The 21,138-nt window shown below is 23.6% G+C and overlaps 4 protein-coding genes across 4 annotated transcripts; 1 reads left to right on the plus strand and 3 right to left on the minus strand.

Annotated features, from left to right (window-relative positions):
- Window positions 1-532: 532 nt before the first annotated feature.
- On the minus strand, window positions 533-2,080 carry PCHAS_1436300 (conserved Plasmodium protein, unknown function; the record flags this gene model as incomplete). The annotated part of the gene is made up of 1 exon (XM_016799699.1): window positions 533-2,080. The coding sequence occupies one exon, from the start codon at window positions 2,078-2,080 to the stop codon at window positions 533-535; it is 1,548 nt and encodes a 515-aa protein (XP_016654953.1).
- Window positions 2,081-2,747: 667 nt separating this feature from the next.
- PCHAS_1436400 (secreted ookinete protein, putative) lies at window positions 2,748-4,650 on the minus strand (the record flags this gene model as incomplete). The annotated part of the gene is made up of 8 exons (XM_016799700.1): window positions 2,748-3,121; window positions 3,203-3,271; window positions 3,381-3,440; window positions 3,609-3,657; window positions 3,801-3,857; window positions 3,937-3,979; window positions 4,110-4,335; window positions 4,476-4,650. The coding sequence occupies 8 exons, from the start codon at window positions 4,648-4,650 to the stop codon at window positions 2,748-2,750; spliced, it is 1,053 nt and encodes a 350-aa protein (XP_016654954.1).
- Window positions 4,651-5,611: 961 nt separating this feature from the next.
- On the minus strand, window positions 5,612-7,870 carry PCHAS_1436500 (WD repeat-containing protein, putative; the record flags this gene model as incomplete). The annotated part of the gene is made up of 1 exon (XM_730167.2): window positions 5,612-7,870. The coding sequence occupies one exon, from the start codon at window positions 7,868-7,870 to the stop codon at window positions 5,612-5,614; it is 2,259 nt and encodes a 752-aa protein (XP_735260.2).
- A 3,315-nt stretch (window positions 7,871-11,185) lies between these two features.
- PCHAS_1436600 (formin 2, putative) lies at window positions 11,186-19,249 on the plus strand (the record flags this gene model as incomplete). The annotated part of the gene is made up of 1 exon (XM_737494.2): window positions 11,186-19,249. The coding sequence occupies one exon, from the start codon at window positions 11,186-11,188 to the stop codon at window positions 19,247-19,249; it is 8,064 nt and encodes a 2,687-aa protein (XP_742587.2).
- Window positions 19,250-21,138: the final 1,889 nt, after the last annotated feature.

Here is a 21,138-nt window from a genome sequence, read left to right on the forward strand (position 1 = left end):
TTAAAATTTTATATTATGATATGCTATATATATAATAAAAATAATCACAAATGAAACACAATATATTTTTTTATTTATATAGAAGATGCATATTTATCATACCTTTTTGATGAACTCTCTATTTTATGATACCGTATTAAAAGTGGCCATTATCTGTTATTTATTTCAATTTTTATGAATAAACTAATTTATTATGAAATCATACATGTATATTGTATAATAAGCATATGTAGCTTTTGATAAGTCCTATTACCATAGAATGAGTCAGGCAATATATACATAGTGATGAATCTGTATATACAATATATCCATAAATATAAGAGCATTTCTGTTTATGCTTCTTATATAATAATTCGCTTTTAAAGCTACGGGACGATGCAATATATAATTTGGGGGGGAATTCACATATGGGAAAAATGATAATAAAATATAAATGTCTATTATTGAATACCTTAAAATCTTAATACATATATGCCACATAGTATATATGTATATGCATCCATACATATATTTATATGGTCTTAATTAGAACTTATTCCTTTTTTCGTAACTTCAAAATAGTAGACATAATGTTTTCAAGATCTTCATCCCCTTCATCTTCTGAATCATTTATTTTTTCTGTTTCGGACACATTCGATTCTTTTGTGTTATAACTATCACTAAGATCATTGAGAGGAGCCTGCTCATTACTTATGTCAATATTATCATTATTACATAATATTTTTTCATCACCATTTTTATTGTCTTGGCTCGTTTGGGTGTCTGTTGGTAGTGTATCCATTTTATCGACAGTCTCTCGTTTTATTTCGTCAAATTTGTTATTTTTATTATTGGAATTATTCGTTTTAAATATATTATGTGCTATTGATTTGGGATTGAAAAAACTAACTGGTTCATTTATGTTATATATTTCTTTGTTTTTTCTTTCGCCTTTTTCAGTATCACCTTCTTTTGCATCTTCTTTGTGTTCTTTCCTTCCAAACTCATTTGAATTATTCGGTTTCTCATTAATGTACCGATTCATGGAATCTATATTTTTATATTCTTCTGTATACTTTTTATGATAACTTTCAAATTTCTCTATATTTTTAAAAAAATTTTCATTATTAGTACCATCAAAAGAGTTATAACATTCCCTATGACTATTATTACGCAATAGGCAATCTAACTCTTCAATATATTTATCATTGTTCTTTGATTTTTTAATATCTTTTATAAAAAAATTAAAATGATCATTTTCAAAATTTAATTCATCGTTATTTTTATTGTTATCAAACAATTTGTTTTCTATATAAATATCATCAGTTAATAAATTTGATTCGCTTTTATCGCATATATCTTGTGTATTAGTATCATCGATATTTTTTACACATATATTAGTTTCATTAAAATTGGATACCTTATCATTGTCATTTTCGCTAGTAGTTTTTTTATCACATATTTGTGAATTATATTTCTTTTGTTCAGATTTGTTTATGGGATATTCACCATAATTAGGTGTTAAAGCAAAATTGTCTATTTTATTAGTATCCCCATTTTTATTTATACATTCTTGATTTATATTTATATCAAGTTTATTATTTTGAGAGAAATATTCCTTATCGTTTTTTGTCTCAATGCTATCATTTTCTAGTTCTATTGTATGTTGATCATTACAAATATTTACAATATCTTTTGACTGAGCCTTTTTATTATCTATATTATTTACTTCGTTTTTCGATAGATCGAGTTGTACATTTTCTGTTATCTTATTGATGATGTCATTTTTATTTTTTATTTCGTTTTCATATTGCAAGATAATATCATTTTTTTTATTATTCTCATCAGTATATTTTTTTATTTGTTTTTTTAAATTTAAATTTTCTTTTGTAAGATAGCTAATGATATTTAAATACTTGTTTAAAATAAATTTACCGTTTACTATTTTATTAGTACTATAATCCAATATTACTTCTTTATTTATTAATTTCATTGCTTCATTATGTACTTTAACATTACTATTTCTGTTCTCCTTAATCTTATCTTGTAATTTTTTATTAACAACATCACTAAGTTTTTTTTTTTTATTCATTTTGTTCATAAAATGAAGAACTTTTTACACGCATTTGTTGAATGATCCGTTTAAACAGTAACCTGCCGCATCGTGTGTGTAGTGGAGTTATATTGTATATCAATAAAGATAAAGACAGGGAGAAATAAAAACACAAATTAAATACCTTACTTAATTCCCTCTTTCCCTATTCTAAATATATCTAAGCATGATTACTTTATATATTTGTCTAACCCACCTAAAGAGGGATTGAGAGATATGACTTTTATTTTTTATTACAAATATATATTGTTTGCTTTCTATATTTAAGTACTACTGAAATAATGAGAAAAACGATCTTACATTTTAAAGTTAAGAAGATAAAAATGAATTATGCACAAAAGGATCCATGAAATATATTGAAGTACAATATAATTTCAAGAAAAAGTATAATGGCATTAAGTATAAGAATAAATATTATATAATAAAATTATATGCAATAAAATGAATACTATAGAAAATAGTTATATAAACAAAAAAAATGTATATATTAAAAGTAAGACGGCGAAAAGATCAGGAATAAAATAACTGGATATGTTTTTATAATTTGTGAAAAATTTACGAAAATAAAATAATATTAAGAATTATATCATAATTATAATTGCTATTTTATTTGTATAAAAAATAATTATAATTTCAATGAATTTTTTATTGTATATTACATATCCGCACAACATACACCTATTCCTATATTATTTTCAGGTGAAAATGGGAGTATTATATTATCTATATTTAAATTAAACTTTCTCATTATATTATACACACCTATATATAGCTCCATTTTATTACATAAATGATAATTGTTAGGACATGATAAAACCGCGGTATTTATATCACAACGAAAACATCCAAAATAAACAAAGGATGGTTCAAGACCCCCTAATGTTGCTGATGCTTCACTTTGAATATGATCAACTCCTATACTTATATTATAAATCTTTAATTCGTCTATTAAAAATGGGAAATCGCAATCATCTAAAGAATATGGTGCTCCCCCTATATATATAGGGAAATCATTTGTTCTGATTATTCCTAAGATTGTGAAAAAAAAAGAAAATATTACAATACTCTTTCTATTGATTTAGGCACATGCAAATAGCCAAATATGCATACCTTCAGTGAGATAACTCGTATCCAAAATTCCATTTACAAATAGTCTTATATGATTAATATGCTTAACAACTTGAGAAAAAATTAAGATATAATTATAATCGAAATTAATATGGAAAAATTATATATTTTTTTCTTTTTCCTTTATTTCTTATTTAGTATTCAATCCATTTTTATTTACCCGCAATATGATACCACTGATGGTGCCCCAGCTTAAAATTGCTCAAAAATTCTTCTCCAGCTTTAAATAGTTATTATATTTTTGTTTCACATTGATATATGAAAGTAAACGTGTGTATTTATGTGTGCTTATATTTTTTGAGAAATGAAGTAAGAGACATAAAATAATACTAATAAAAATGTAGCATAATAAAAGCTGAGTCAAATAAATTCTATATTTGGGAATTACTAGAACTAGTAGTGGATGATGTACTCAGAACTGTTTTTATTCTTCCATTCTGTATGTTCAGAAAAGATAAAAGTCAGTTAACTTTTTTAATTATGCACAAATCTTGGAATTTGGACATGCAAACAACAATAATGTATACATACGAAATATGAAATAATCATACAATTTTTTTATTTTATTCATGTTAATTACCTTCGTGTTTATCAATATTGCAGGAGAAAACTCCTGAATTTTTTCTTTAGCTATACCCTTTTGAAAATTAAAATTAGTCCAATTTTTTATTTTGTAAGACAAATATTATGAGTGTATATGCAATTTTTTAAATTACTTTGTGGATAACAGGGCAATATTTCCCCTTTGTGCTATTTTTTCTTCAAAATAAAATTAAAAAAATAAAATATAGGTATGAATACATTTTTTTTGTTGTTACATTAAATGATCAAATATGTATCGCTAGTTAGGCAGACATTTTTGATGGACCTTTTTTAATAAATTACTTACATAGACATATCATCCTCTAATATGTATAAAAAAAAAGTATAGGAAAAATCTGCACTTTTAAAATACTCATCGGAATGAGGAATATAAATATAATTTTTTCGGAATAATCCAGAATTTCTAATTCCACCAAATCCTGGTGATGCAAAAAAATTTCCTAGTGCATGATTTCTATTGCCACTTGAATCTACTGGTGTTATACTATCGAAATTTATATGCGCAGATAATCCTATTTAAAGACAAGACGTAAGAATGATATAAATTTATTGACTACTATTTGCCTCTTATAATTGGCTCATACAATCGATTTCTCATATATATTGTCATATAAATAAATAAAAGAAAATTATGCGAATTAATAAATATTACCATATGGCTTTGCTTGGGGAAGCAATATTTTTTGACCATTGTTAATGCAAATAGCTGAATCGATGGATACGTCACACTCGGGAAGGGAATAATTTTCAATATCACATTTAACTTCAGTTTTAACATAAATATATAGAAATAATAAATACCATGTTTTATAGGCAAACAATAACATTTTAATTATATGTATGCAAAATTTGAGCAATAACACTAGTTAAGGTGTTGTGTAAAACAAAAATCAGACAATAAAAAAATTATAATATATGTTGATAAAAAAGAAATAATTTCTATGAATGTATATTTTTTATTTCCTTATTTTTTGTTCATGATTTTAATATTTTATATTACATATCTATGTGCTTTATTTGGGGGCATCTTTTTTGAAATTACATTTTAATTTTTATCCTATATAAAAAAAATACAATTTTCAAAGCAGAAAAATATTATTGTTTCTAAATTGGAAATTTATATAGTTATTGTTGCGTTTTTCGATCTATATCATATACATTTTGTGTGTGTGCTTCGAAAATTACAGCTGTGTATCTACACAAATAAAATAAGCATGAGGAAGTAGTAGAGACGGTATAAAGTAATGTTCAATGCTTTAATATATATAAGGAGGGGAAATAATACTAAAAATTATGTATTATTATTAAGTTTTGTCAACAATAATATACCTAAAACGAAAAGCAAAAATAGGATCTACATAAAATAAAACAACTAATCAATTGTATTAGGATGGTAAATTTGTTCAAAAATGTTTTTTACATGGATTATAAAAATAAAAAAAATTTAAGACTTGATACAAAAAATAGATAACAACCAAATAAAGGTTATATATAAACCACAAACTCATTAAAAAAAAGTTGAAAAAAAAATAATATAGCATATTGAGATATTATTTTACACTATTAAAAGTAATAATAACAATAAAACGAAATATTGTTATTTTAAATACATATGATACGTAAAAAATATGCAAATTACGGATACAAGAAATATATGATACTAATTAAAAACAAAGAAAACGATAAAAAAAGGAAAATATATGTATAATTATGATTGAACATAGGAAATGTGGTAAATCGTGTATTGATATAATGAAAACTATTTCGTATAAGAGAAATGGCTTTTCGTTAGTTTGAAAAAAAGTGAATTTTTTTATCAAATGATCCTAAAATAAGCAAAGCTTTTTTGTTCTCTTCAACATTCTTTGAACTTTGGTCATCTAAGAATGGACAAATATAGTTTTTTAATAATCGAAAACATCTAATTTTATAACCATTATTAATAGAATCAATCATATTCCCACTTTTTATATCAAATATTAATATATGTGTACCATTTGTATAATCATCAGATGTTATGTAAATATTATTTCCATTGATATCCATTTCCATAGTTGGAAAGGAAAGCGAATTTAATACACATCCATAAATTTTTTTTATAATTTCTTTTTTTAAAATTGAATAAACAAATATTGTAGATGTATCTGCACATATGACTATTATATTTTTCTTTCTATTATATTCTAAATTTAAAATATTATATTTTTCGGTTGCATCAAATAAATATATTTTATCTTCTATGTTGTATGTTTCACTATTTATCAATAATATATGATTATTATTTAGCATGCTGACAGCAATAAGTTCCTTATTTTCGTTATCAGCATCGTCAATATTATTTGCATATACCCACAATACACTGGTAGGTGTTTCAGGTAACCCTATAATTTTTTTCTTATCATATATAGGGGAAGAATTTGAATTATCGTCTTTAATTTTTTCATAAATTATTAAATTTTTATCATTAGCTATAGAACAAAAAAAAGAAAGATTATAATTAAACAAACATTTGGATGAATATCCATTATGATATGCTAATTTTTTTATTATATTAATATATTTTATATCGCCTTTAATATTATTTTTAATACTATCTATTGAATTGTTTCCTTCTATAATATCAGTTAACTTGTTTATGTTTTGAATATCAATACTGCATATATATATTTGGCCACTCATCGTTGAAGTAATAAATATATTATCCTTATAATTAATATCTATATACATTATTGGAGACCCTAAAGATATTTCATCTAATCCTTTACATATATGCATGCATTCTTCAAATTTATTTTGACTTTTTTCATAAATTATAAAAAGAAGTTTTATATTTCCGTCTGCATATCCAACTAAAACAACAATTGGGAAAAATAAATTAAAAAATATCACATTTTCAAATTTACTATTTTTATATTTATCAATATTATATATGTCAATATATTTAACAAATAAAATATTTGATTTTCCTGTGTATTCATCATTTTTTTTTCCCTTTTCTTTTGTTTCAGGGGTAATGGCAGCAGGTGCAATTGTAGGATTCGAACTGATATACTTAATTTTGACTTCCTTAGATATCGATTTTTCATTGGAAAAATAGTTATCCCAATTATGTGTACTATCATCTCGATTAGTATTTATTTTATTATTATTTTTTTCTGATTGTTCAGTCTTGCAAATGGCTATATCGTGGTCTTCTTTTCCCACACCAGCATAATGCTCTTCCCTTTTTTCATTAGCCAAACTTTTATAATTTTGAATGCTAGAATTATATGATAGATTATCAATAGTACTATTTTGGTCCTTATTGATGGATTTACAATCGAATATTTTTTCAGTTGCAGCCATTGCATTTTTATAGTTTTCATAAATCGGAAGATTCAAAGCATTTAAATTTGGCAAAGGTGAATCTTTCACATTTTCAATTATATTTTTAAGAAAGTTTTCTTTATTTATAGAATTTGTAATATCACCTTTTTTTATATCGTCTATTTTTTCGGGCAATTTTATATTTTCCTTTATTCCTTGAAAACTAATTTTATTCATGAAGTCATTTTGTTCTTTAGCATGGTTGAAACTAATATCTGAATCAGCAATAGTAGTACTATTTTTGATATTATTTTTTATTGTTTGATCATTTTTATATTCATCTTTTTTATCATTACAAATGTTGTTGTTTTCCACTTTGCTTTTTATTTCCTTCGATCTGTTTTTCAATTCTATTTCGAAACTATCAATAGCTTTAGATAAAATAGAATTATTCATTTGGTTAATAGTATGAGCGAATAATCCTTGATTTGCATTCCAATAGTCAGTTGAATCATCACTTTCTTCACCTTCTTCTTTATCATCTTCACTACTATTGCTATCTGTAAAATAATTTATTTCTTTTTCTAAAAAATAATCATCATATTCTTTTACATAATTTATTTTACTTTCATTTTTTAATTCTCTTAAACTATTTTTCATTCCAATTTTATCCAGAAAATCGTAGATAAATTGGATATTCCGGAAATATTTTTTATTATACTCTTCGATTTGTTTTTTCATTTTTTTTGCTAACACATAATTTATTCTACATAAACTGAAGAAAATATAGTTGTAAATTAAAACATATAGAGTTATATTTTCATCGTATTTTTTAGACTATTTATAAAAAAAAAAAACGATTTTATTTTTTCAAAATATGAGGACCAATCTGCATGCGGTTAGCATGTTTTATATATTTGCAATGAGTACACTCCACATATATATTATACATATATATATAGTACTTCTTCATTTCCTTCATTTTATTTGTTTCCATTTATAATTTCAAATATTTTTACCCTTTATCTATAAGTACATTATTTAATTTGTAGAAAATTTATATACAAAATTATTATTTATGGGAAGCTTCAAGCATATCATTATAATTAAGTTTACAATATTTTGGCATATCCTCATACATATCTTAAGAATATAAAACATTCCTTTGGCCCATTATTTCGAGAGCTAAAGAATTGCATATTTTTTTATGGAATTGCTTTGCTTTAGAAAAAATAAAAAATATAACTATTTCCCCTACCGCATATATGTTTATACATTAATATTCAAATGGTGGTGGTGTTTCACAAATATATCTATAATCATTGATATCATAGTATTAGGCGATTGCGGATTTGATATGTATAAATTTTCATATATGTGGGAAGGTAAATATATTTTCAGGTGTACTCTATATACGGTCTTATACATAGCATGAAAATATATATAACTAAGTTGCTGCTCCGTTGTTTATATTTTTACTATTTGAAAAATAATTTGTTAATATACTTCTCTTAATGATGTACAATAAAAGAAACAAAAAACGTAAATCAGCATATCATTTACTCTAGTATCCCACATATTTTGCATATTTCAAAATGAGGGAGACAAACAACAAAGGAAAAAAATAATTTCATTTCACCCATATGTTAGCAAATTTACCAAAGCACAAAGGCTATAAATTTTATAAAAAAGGTCGACTATTACAACTAGATAAGCTTTGAAAGAATACGGAATTTTATAAAGAACATTTTTAGTTACACCTGTTTTTAATTTAAATAATGATCATTTCAGAGTAGGTTGTTCTTTTCTTAATTTGTTCCTGCTTTTAATGTTTTTATATGTAAACGGAAAGAATTAAATATCCATATATTTCCAGTTATACAAATTACAATATCAATATGTATTAGTTCATAAAATTCGAGAAACAACATTTCTTATATGTTTTCTATCTTTAAATTGTATAAATGCTCGTTTAATTAGAAAAAAACTTATTTATTTATTATTTTGTGAAATATTTAATTGAGGAAAATAAGCTGTTATCATTAAATTATTTTTTTTGCGTGTCTGTTATTTCTAATAAATATTTCAATTTTCCAGTAGCCATCATTTCAAAGAAAAAAATATTAAGATGATATAAAATGCATAATTTAGTATTCCCATTTTTACACACTCATGATAATAAATTAAATGTATATAATCATTAAACTATTAGTAGAAAATATGTCTTATTTTGTTTTTCATATTTTTCGATAACACTGTTTTTGCACATTAACGATTTTCGATATACTGGAAATGTATATATTTATTTATTGTTATTGTTTTAATGTGTTTTATTTATAAAAATGCGAAAAAAATAAACATATCCATTAAAAATATATTATCTGTAATAAATTATGTCACGCATTTTGTATGCAATTTTTATGAGGTTATATTTTTTTTGTTAAATCTGATTTATTCTGTAAATTGTTAAGAAATAGTTTATAAATATATAAAAAGAAAGGAAAATTTTCATTTTATATCTTTATGCACATATACATAATATTGCTTTTTTGCTCTCGCATTTTTATATTTTTTTTATTTCCTTTTTTTACATTTTATAACATTTTCAAAGCGAAGACATATATGTTATACCAACTCTTAGGCATTTAATGACGGATTAAAATATATAAACAGAAATAACATGCTACACATGTTTGCAAATGTTATATGCTTATATATATACACAAGATAATTAGTATACTTATGAATTCATAAAATTGTAATTTTTTTTATAATATAATAAATTGGATGTTTTTTAAGATTAATATTTTATTGTGTTTAATAGTAAATTCTATATATATGGTTTTATTTTATTTACTGTATTTTATATATTTATTGTTGCTGTTGCATAATAAATGACACATTTTTTTATTTCTTTAAAAACACAAAATAGGAAAGTATGCTATAGAATTGCAAAGATATATATGAATATTTATAGAAAAATATTGTTTATTTCGTATAATTGTTTGTATGCATATATTTTTTTTATGATTTTTATAAATTTGATTTTTATTAAATATTATAATGCATATGAATATATTATTTGAAACATTTTCATTATAATTCTTCATTATTTTGTTATTTGGCATATAATTCTTTTCTTATTAACATTTGTCTTTATATTGTCATTTTGTTTTTATTTTGTTGTTATCATTTTTTTTACATCCTTTATTTTAGCAACTAATTTTTCAAGATTTTGGTTATATGCTTTCTGTGTTTTGTTATATTCCCCCACATAATATATACTCACAGATCATCATATTTATTTATTTTTTTTTTTGAATATTTTTTACTTTTTGTTTATCCTCCGTTATAATATAAAAAGATAGTTGTCTTTGTCTAAATTAAAATATATTTATAAAAAAAAAGCACACACACATTTTAGTTTGGCATTAAAATAACCAATTGAATATTATGGGTATTAAAAAAAATTGAAAAAGCATGAAAACAAAACACAAAATTGTGCTGTTTCACCTTTTTCATATGCCAAAACTTATTCAATAATAGAGAACGCATATAATGTATGCATAAAATTTGGCATATATACATACACATGTATGCATATATAATTATATTAAAATAATTTGAATGCAAAACATTTTATATTTTATGAAATATAATTTATATATTTTGGTGTAAAATTATAAAGCCCAAATTTGTTGTATTTTATTTTTTTTTTAGTTTTTTATTAAGAAAAATTTAATGGAAATATCATTCGGGAACCAAACATGCATATATAAACAAGCTCGTGATATTTTATATTGTCTAGAAATTAAACAGACCAAAAAATTAAGAGATAAAATAAAATATAATTATATTGTTTTTATTATTACATAATAATAAAGCGATAAAAATATTAAAACCAAAATAACACAATTTTGTAAATTTATTTATCCTTATAATAGTAAAAGTAAATTTTTAAAAACTCAATGCATTGATTAAAATTTTAAAAAATAACTAAACGATATAATTTAGTATAAAGCAAAAGAATATATATGTGTGTACGAAAAAAATCACATGAAAAGCGGGTTTGAAATTAATAAGAATAAAGAAGAAATAGATAAAATAAATGAAACAGAGAAAGAAAAAAAGAATGAAATAAAAAGCAATGGCGAAATGTATGCAGATCAGGTTGATAATGACCAGAAGGATTACAAAGAAATGGGTTATGAAAAAGTGAATTATATAAAACCAGGATACAAAAATGATGAATATGAAAATTATGAATTCAACAAAAAGGATTCCGATGATGGAGGGATCTCTAGTACTAATAGTAAAATAGGTGGAGTATATCCACTTTGGAAAATCGAAGAAATAAAGGAAAACAACGAAAAGGACATATCTTACAACAAGGTTTCCTCAAATAATATACAGTATAGTGAAACAGTAGGAAATGAATATATAATATTAGATAATTTTGTAAAAGATGATAGAAAAAAAAAAAAAAAAAGTAAAGAACATAATGAAGAGAAGCGTACAATGCACATCAAAAAATTCAAACAAATAAAAATAAAACAAAATTTGCGTAATAAATATAATCAAATATCAGGATTGAATACAACCAACTATTTACTAATCCCTGATGAAATACGACATAAATATACAAAGACATATTTATTTCAAATATCAAAACGGCTACTTGTAATGAAAAAACCTTGGAGGTTACCAAAAAATGTAGAATTACAAATTAATAATATATACCATTTATCAAATTATATAAAGGTTTTAGAAAGAGTATCAAGTGAGTATTTAAATGATCCTCCTGTAAATTGTTATTATAAAGGCTTAGAATTATATAATAAAAATGTGTTTGCAAATGTAGATTATTTATTAAAAAAAGTAGATATAAAAAAGTATCCCAAAAATATAAAGCATAAAAATTTAATAAAAATAAATGAATGTTATTATGATTTAAGTACATTTGGGAAATCGCCAAATTCTATGCTTTATCAATCTTATATAATTTGGGATATACATGGTAATTGTTTAAGTTTAGAACAAGAATACGATCATTTTTTTGATTCTCAGATTATGGATTATAATTTTGGTGAAAAAGATTATCCAAATTTAAAGTATATATCTAGTATTTGTAGTTCTATATTATTTTGGTTGAATTTAAATCAAAAAGACAACTTTTCCATTATCAATTATCATAAAAATTGTTCATTTACTTTGTTAATATTTTCATGTGTTATGCTTGCTCTTGATAATTCTTTAACATTTCATGAGATTCAAGAAACATTATATAAATCATCTAAAATGGGAAGCTCATCTGATAATGATAGTGAAACAGATATTGGCAGTGATTTTGAAAATGACATGAATAAAATAAAAGAACTAGGTATACACGAAAAATATTGTACTGAATCTAACAATTTGTTAAAAGAATATGAAGATTTATCTAATTATGAAAATTGTAATAACCAAATTAATATTTTAAATAAAAATTTTGATGATATTGAATATAATGAAGCCCTTTGTAAAGTCTCATCGGAAAAATCTGATTTGCTTCATTATAACAGTGCGGGTGAACAAAATAAATATAATAATAATCTATATCATCGAAATAAAAATTATGACGAAAATGCTTTTAACAATGTAGTGGAATCTAGAAAATATAGCAACTTCAGCATGAGTAATAGTATTAATGAAATTAGATATACTAGAAATATATATACAAATGAGAAGGGAGATATCAAAAATACATACAATGATAATAATAAAGAAAATATTAGTCCTTTAAAAAAAAATTTTCAATATCATACACTGAATTTAGGCAGTAAAGATAATATAATATATAACGATACTGAATTAGATAAGACAAAAAAAAAAAAAATAATAAAAAATATTTCCAACTCTTGGGGATTTGGCTCACCTAACATAGATACACGTAAAACTAAAAGTAAAATAAAAGATCATCATTTTTGGATACCATTTGATTATTGGAAAGCATCACATAAACGATACTTTTTTTATATGTATGAACTAATTAAAAATAAAAATAAACAAACTAAAAATACTCCATACAAATTAAAGAGTATAATTTTTACTGACTATGTCTTATGCTCGTTGTCAGTAGAAGTATATGAAGTTATATATAAAGATAATAAATATTTTTCTTTTAATGATTTATCGAACACTCAATTAAATATTGACAATCCTACTGATGGAAACCAAATATATAGTGATAAAAATTTTTCAGATATTATGTGTACGTCTACTGATAATGAATGTATACAAGGTGAAGTAAAAGAAAAAACAAAAAATAAAAAAAAGGTTGAAAAAAAAAAGAAGAGAAAAAAAACACCTTGTTGTGACTGCAAATTTGGTTTTAAAAATAGATCTTCTATGTCATATTGCAATCAAGATGATGATAAAACTGAAACAAATGAAGTAAATGAACAAGAAGCTCTTAATATTGAGAATAAAAATATTAGGTATAAAAAAATGTACGATTTAAATATTCCTTATATAGACGAAAAACAATCATCTGATTTATCTTTCACCAATAATAGACATCATAAAATTAATTATAAAAAAGTTGGAAATACAGATAAAAAAAAGGAACCCAACAATTATATAGGGAATAAGGGTTTTCAAGACGATATAATAAATAATACTAATTTAAAACAAAACAATAATTCAAATTGGAATGTAGAGAAGGCAAAATCCACAAGTAACATAGAGAGATTATGCTCATCTTGTAATTTGCCAAAATCGTCAAAATTCCATATCATTAAAAGAAAAGTAAAATCATTAAATGATTTATCAAACAATTTTGAAATGGTTGATAACATTACTTTAGAAAATGATGAAAAAGAGAATTATTTACTTTGTAACAATAACTCTATTTGCAATTGTAGTATAGACAATCATAATTACAATAAAAATAACGATAGTTTTTTGTTTGAAGAAAATGATAAAAACAATCCGCTAGTTAATGCAGATTCTGCCACTATGTTTGAATCAAATTCATTTATAAAATTGTCATCCCCAGGAAATAAAGAAAATAATAGTTTCAAAAAAAAACAAAACGAATCTACACAAATATCTGGAGAAGAAGATAATTTAAATTTTGATACAAATAACGAAATTAGGGAATATAATATTTTAGAAGAAAATAAATGCCAATGTAGCGATATAAAAAAAGACAAACTACATAATACGATAAAAAAAAAACCGAAAAATGGAATCTTTAATAATAATGAGATCGATGAAAAATTGTTAGGATCATGTACAAGACCTGGATATGAATATATATTAAAATGTAACCATTTAAATTATAATTTTATTTCATCTTATGAAAAAAACAAAAAAAAATATGTAACTATCGATTTTACTCACGACTCAGAAGGTAATGAAAAAGAACATATTATATGTGGAGATATTCTTATATTAATTGGTCATAAAAATGCTGATAAGTATCACAAGGGATTTTGTACATCCTATTCTTTTCATACTGGATTTTTAAAGGGTTCAAATTCTGAAATTATTCATATAAGAAAAGAAGATATGGATATTAATAGCAATTATGAAAGTTATATTCCAGATTCATCTAAATTGTCTATGATTTTAGAGCCTACTACTAATAATGATAATATAAAGGCTTATAAAAAAATATTAGTGGATAATAATAGAGTTGAAGATTTGAAAGAATTACAAAAACATGAAGAAAATAATCTTTTTATGAATACCGAAATAAATAACCCATCATTTAATGAGGATAAAAAAGAATGTGATATTATTAATATCGAAAGTGAAAATAATAGTGATAGCCAAGCTAACAAGAATGGAATGCTCACAAATAATTTAAAAGGGAATGTTTCATCAAATGTAGACAGTATTGAAAAGCAAAAAAAAAAAACTGCACTTGATGGAGAAAAGAAAAGTAGAAGAAGCATATTCCAATTAATTAATAAACAAACTAAAAGTGGAAGTATAGAAAATGAGGAGAATCAAAAAGGAGAAGGAGAAAAATCCTCGAAAAGCGAGTCTTTTAAAAAATATTCTGATAGTTGTCCGGAAGATGTAAATCAAAAAATAGGAGAAACAAAAGAAATGAAAGAAAACTCATGCAATAATATTAGTAATAATAATAAAAAAATGGAATTAAATTCAAGAGTAAACTATAATATATATTCGACATATAGTGAAAAGGAAACTAAATCAAAATATAGTACATCTAACATAACTCAATTGCTATCGTCATTATTTGGATTCAAAAATAGAGATGATAAATTTTCATTATTAAAAAAACAAAATGCAGGATCTTTGTTATCTTCAAAAAAAACTTTTTCAAATTTAATTTCGTTAAATGATTTCTTGCAAAGACAGTATGAAATCATATCAAAACCATCAGAAAGTATATCAAATTTTGTTTTAAGTCATGTAAAAAAAGTTAACATGCCATTAGTGCAATATTTAAAAGAAATAACTTATTTGTCTAATTTAGAAATATTTTTATCTTTAAAAATATGTAGCAATGATATTTATAAAGCCTTGAAATTTATTGAAGCAACCTGGGGCTTAGATACAGTAAAGGGTGATGGCAATAGGAAAGATAATAATATTATATTAAATGAAAATAGTAGTAGTACTACTATTAATAATTCTAAACCCGATACTCCAATACTAAACGATTTGACAAAATGCGATGAAGAAAAAATTAAAGATCCCATACTTGAAGAAAACAATAATAAAATTTTATCAATTTCTGATAAAATGCCGGATATATCTCAAGATATAAAATCCACAGATATTAATAAAATAAATGGTGAAGCTTCTGATAAAGTAAATACAGATGAATCTATAAATAATCAAAATATAGAACCGTTATGGAATAAGAATAATAATGCATTTACAAATGAAGAAAATAATAATAAAGACAGCTTAAATAGTACTATTAAAATACAGAACGAAGAAAATGAAACATTGCAAACTGAATCCTTAACAAAGCATGTCAAAGGTACAATAAAGGATTATGCAAATATATATGAGAGTAAAATACAACAAAAAAGGGATTCGAACCCACATTATGTTAACAAAAAATATATGAAAAATAAAGATACGCCAAAGGTTGTTATGCATGAAAGCGATATCAAAATTTCAAAGTTTGAAATTGACAAAGTAGAATATGAAAAAGCAGACAGTATTGAAATGGTGAAAGAAGAAGAAAAGAAAATTGAATGTATTGAAAAGGAAAAGGAAAATGAAAAGGAAAAGGAAAATGAAAATGAAAATGATTCAAGTATATCAAGTAACATAAAAACAGATGATATTCCTTTACAAGAGGATAATAATATTAATGATAATATTAGTAATAATATATTAAAAAAATTAGGAGAAAATAATTTTTTTTATGCAAAATTACCTAGTGGTGATCTGGTTAAGTTAAAAATTCAAGAACCACATAATTTAGATGCTCATGAGAATGCTCCTTTACTATTAATTGAATCCGTAAATCTTTCAGAAAAATCCATAAATATTCTAGATGCATTAATAAACGAAAAAAAAAATAATAATGACAATGATATAAAAAACAATACTGTAATTAGTGATCATAATGTAAATAATTTGGAAAAGACATATAATGAAATAAATAAAAAAACGAAAGTTGTTGAATCTATAAATAGCATTGAAACAGAAGAGGGCTCTACTATTTATAGAACTTACAATTCCACCGATTTTATATCGTCGATTTCAGGAACAAATTTTAGGGAGAGAGAATTTTCGACCCAAAAATCGGAGGATACACCTTATGAGAATTCGAAAGAGAAAACGGTCGAAGAAAAAGCAGAGGTAGAAGAGAAAAAGGTTGAAGAGAAAAAAGTTGAAGTAAAGGTTGAAGAAAAGGTTGAGGAAAAGGTTGAGGAAAAAAAAACAGAGGTAGAAACAAAAAAGACGATGACGAAAAAGGCGGCGACGACTGGACCACCGACGAAATCGATTTCCGCCAAAACTATAATAAAAAAATCAACACAGAAAAAGCCCCCACCACCCCTTCCAAAATCATTAGCAAAAGCTGTTGCTCCTAAAGAAGCGATTGAACCACAACCTGCCGAAATATCACCGAAAGATTGTAACAAAATAACAACTGCTTCTAAAAAAAATGGAAAAAAAGCGCCAAGCCTTCCAGCATTTCTTTTAAATAAAATGAATAGTGGAAAATCAAAAGGTGTTTTAAAAAAATGTCCACCAGGTCTATGTTTAAAAAAAGCAGGAAAACTTGAAGAAAAAAGACCATTAGGTATTAAATTACATTGGCAATTATTACCAACCCATAAAATTGAAGGAACAGTTTTTAACGAAATAAAATCTCAAGAAGTTAAATATAACTTAATAGACACTAAAACTGTACATAAATTATTTTCAAGAATAAAACAAGAAAAAAACGTTGTAAAGAAAAGTGTAGAAGATAAGAAAAAAAGTAATGAAGAAAAATTAATTACAGTTCTTGACAGAACAAGAGCACAAAATATTGGAATATTATTAAGATTTCCAATGAGCACACAAGAAATAGTAAATAAAATAAATGTATTTGATTTAGAAAATATTAATACAGAATTTTTACAAAAGGTATTACATATATTACCAACAAAAGAAGAAAGCGATGGAATTTTAGAAAAATTAAAAGGTGAAGATGTTAATGAAGAAAGTTTTCGAGATGTTGAAAGAAAATTAATACCTTTTATTCATTCAAATAAATTTCAAAGTAAAATTGAAATATGTTTATTTTCATTAAAATATGATAAAATAATAAATGATATAAATAAAGATTTAGATACATATGACCAAGCAATAAAAGAAGCAAGATCTAGTTCACGTTTAAGATCTTTATTAAAAGCTGTTTTAAAATGGGGAAATTATGTTAACTATGGAATAAATGATAATCAAGATTTAGTTGCATTAGGATTTACTTTATCTTCTGTTTTAAAATTAACTGAATTTAAAGCATCATTAGATAGTTCTATTACATCTTTACATTATATTACTGTTAGTTTGTGTATTTCTTTACCCAACTTAAATATGAATCATTTAGAAAACGATTTACAATCTGTCTTATTAGCATCTAAGATGTCATCAGAATCGGTTGATATTATGTTTGCATTATTAGATAAAGAAATAAATTATATTAAGACACAATTAAATTGTAACTTTGAAGAAAAGTTTATGGAAAAAATGAAAACAACTTTACATGATAGTGAAACCAAATATGTTAAATCTATGGAAAAATATCAGGAAATTAAAAAAGAAGTATATGAATTAGGAAAATATTTAGGAGAAGATATTCCAAAAACAGGAAACCTAGAAAATATATTTATTATTTTATCATCTATTGTTAATAATTTTACAAAATGCTACAAAGAAATTTCAGCAAATACAAAAAAATTTGCAATTATGTTAAATGATGAAAAAATGTTAAATGAATATTATAATGTGTTTAATAAAAGTAAAGGTAAATATTCAAGTAATTTAAAAAATTCTAACACAGCTAATAAAAATTCAATAAATGAAACTAATAAACAAAACAGTATTATAAAAACCAAAGGCCAAATCAAAATTAAAATAAATAATACTAAGCCAAGTGCTAAAAATAATAACGTTAAAGTATCCATGTTTCAACTTAAAAATATGTTATTCCGAGATATTCAAAATGCAGCACTTAAAAAAAAAGATAATACAAGCTCTTTAAAAAAACAAGACAGCAAATCTGGTGATGAACAGCATAATAAAAAAGATACGGATACAAAAGTTGCAGAAAATCTGAAAGATGCAAATAATACGGAAGCTGCCGAAAAGGAAGCTAAAGATTTATCTTCAAAAAATAGCGAAAATAGCGAAAATGACAAGAACAACGGAAACACCGAAAACAGCGCAAAGGAAAATAGCCAAGAAACTTCTTGCGTTGAAGTATTGCCCATATCAACTGATGTACCTACTGTTTCCAATGAGCCTAATGAGAATAATAAAGAGGATGATAGTAAAAACGATACTGTAGTAACTTCCCCTATTCTAAAGGAACCCGTAAAAACAGATCATTTAATTAATGATGGTGATACTAAAGAAGAGAAATTAGAATAGCAATAGGCGTAAACGAAAATGTGGACAATCAAAATAAACGAACCTAAAACTGATTAATATTTAATCGTTTATTTAGTATTTTCCCTAAACGGCCAAAAAAATTGCTATTAGAAAATCAAAGTTATAATAAACTTTTTCAACGATTTATAGAATTTGTTCTAAATAAAAAATGCACAAATAATAAGGTTTATTCAGTTTGCAAATCTTTACATACACATACCCTTTAAATTATATATATTTCAAAATATTATAACCTTTGGCAACATTATTGATGATCCTTTATTTGTTGTTTAAAATGGTGTAACAAGTAAAAAATTGGTTTTCATTAAATACCGAAAAAGTGAAAAGCGAAAAAACTAAACTGGCTGACGCTATTTTATTAATTCCACAAATCGTAAAATGCATAAAAAATATTATGTTATTTATGTGTAGCCTATTGTACAAGATGTAACATAAACATGATTACATTAATAAATATTCAAAAAGTTATATGTATTTACAAACATATTTGTTAATATTTTTTTTATAACAATAAATATGTCTATCTTTAAATTTATGAATTTGCTTGATTTAAAATAAATCATAATTCATATACATTTTGTTATTTGCTTATATTATTTTTTATTAGTATATTTTTGCCCATTTTTTTATGGAATATTTTTAATTTTTACAACATTTGTTTTATGTTTTTTATTTATCTTTTTTTGAAGGAAAAGCTGAGAAAGGCTTTAAATAAAAAATCTTTAAAAATTATATTTGTTGATATTTTAAAAAAATAATACTCATATTTTGAGGTTGTAAGCGGTTTTGGGGAGGTGTTGATTTACACATGTATGAATGTGTGTGCTAGTATTTATATTAGTCTTATTGAATATGTTTATTTATGTATAAATAAAATAATGGGGAAAATAAAGCAATTAAATAAATTGTTATTTGCTTATCTTTTTTTTATGGAAAAAAATTACTTGAAACATATTATGTGCATGCTATCTACTCTGTGTGCGTGAAGATTTTATATGACACGGGAAAGTATTGCATAAAAAAAATAAAGTTAAAAGTTTTTTATTTATTCCTTTACCTTATAAACCATATAGTTTTATAAAACTATTTTCTATAAAATTTTTAAAGACCTTTATAATTATTCTTATGTTTTACTTTCAATTATATATTTTTTTAAAGAAATGCATACAATATTATTAAGTGCCTTTGAAGGAATACAAATGTTGAAATATGCATAAGCACTTGAAGAGTTATACATTTATCAGATTTTTACAAAAAATTGGCATTTATGAGAATAATTAAAATAATATATTTAATAATTTTGTAATCATATATTTTGTCTCTGTTACCTTTATAGAGCACATGGCAAATGGTTGCCATTACTCTGCAAGCGTATGTGCATATATGTTATTAAAAAGAATAATGAATAATAGGATTGTACAAAGGTATTAATACATATATAATGTGTATACTTAGGAAAATATAAAAGTATACCAATATTTTTTTAATATTTTTGAAGAATATTACATTTGCTTGGAAATATATATAAAACAATATTAACCTTATTTTATTTAAAAAAAATGAAAAATATTCTTTATTGGGCACTAACTTTAATTTCATAAAGGTTTATTTATTATTTGAAATACTTCCAAGAATGATAATAATAATTTAACAAAAGAAATATTAAAAATAAAACTACATAAAATAAGATAATGCAAAAATAGAAAGAGGGGAAATATTCATAAATTGAGGATTAAAGACTAATAGGCTAAATATGTAGTAGCGTATTGTAACACGGGAAAAAAAAAAATTAAAAAAAATATACAATTATTTATATATGCATTTTATTACATATTACATATATTTATAACATAAGCAATGTTAGCAAT

This window comes from Plasmodium chabaudi (assembly GCF_900002335.3).
Source record: "Plasmodium chabaudi chabaudi strain AS genome assembly, chromosome: 14".
Classification (NCBI taxonomy): Eukaryota; Apicomplexa; class Aconoidasida; order Haemosporida; family Plasmodiidae; genus Plasmodium; species Plasmodium chabaudi.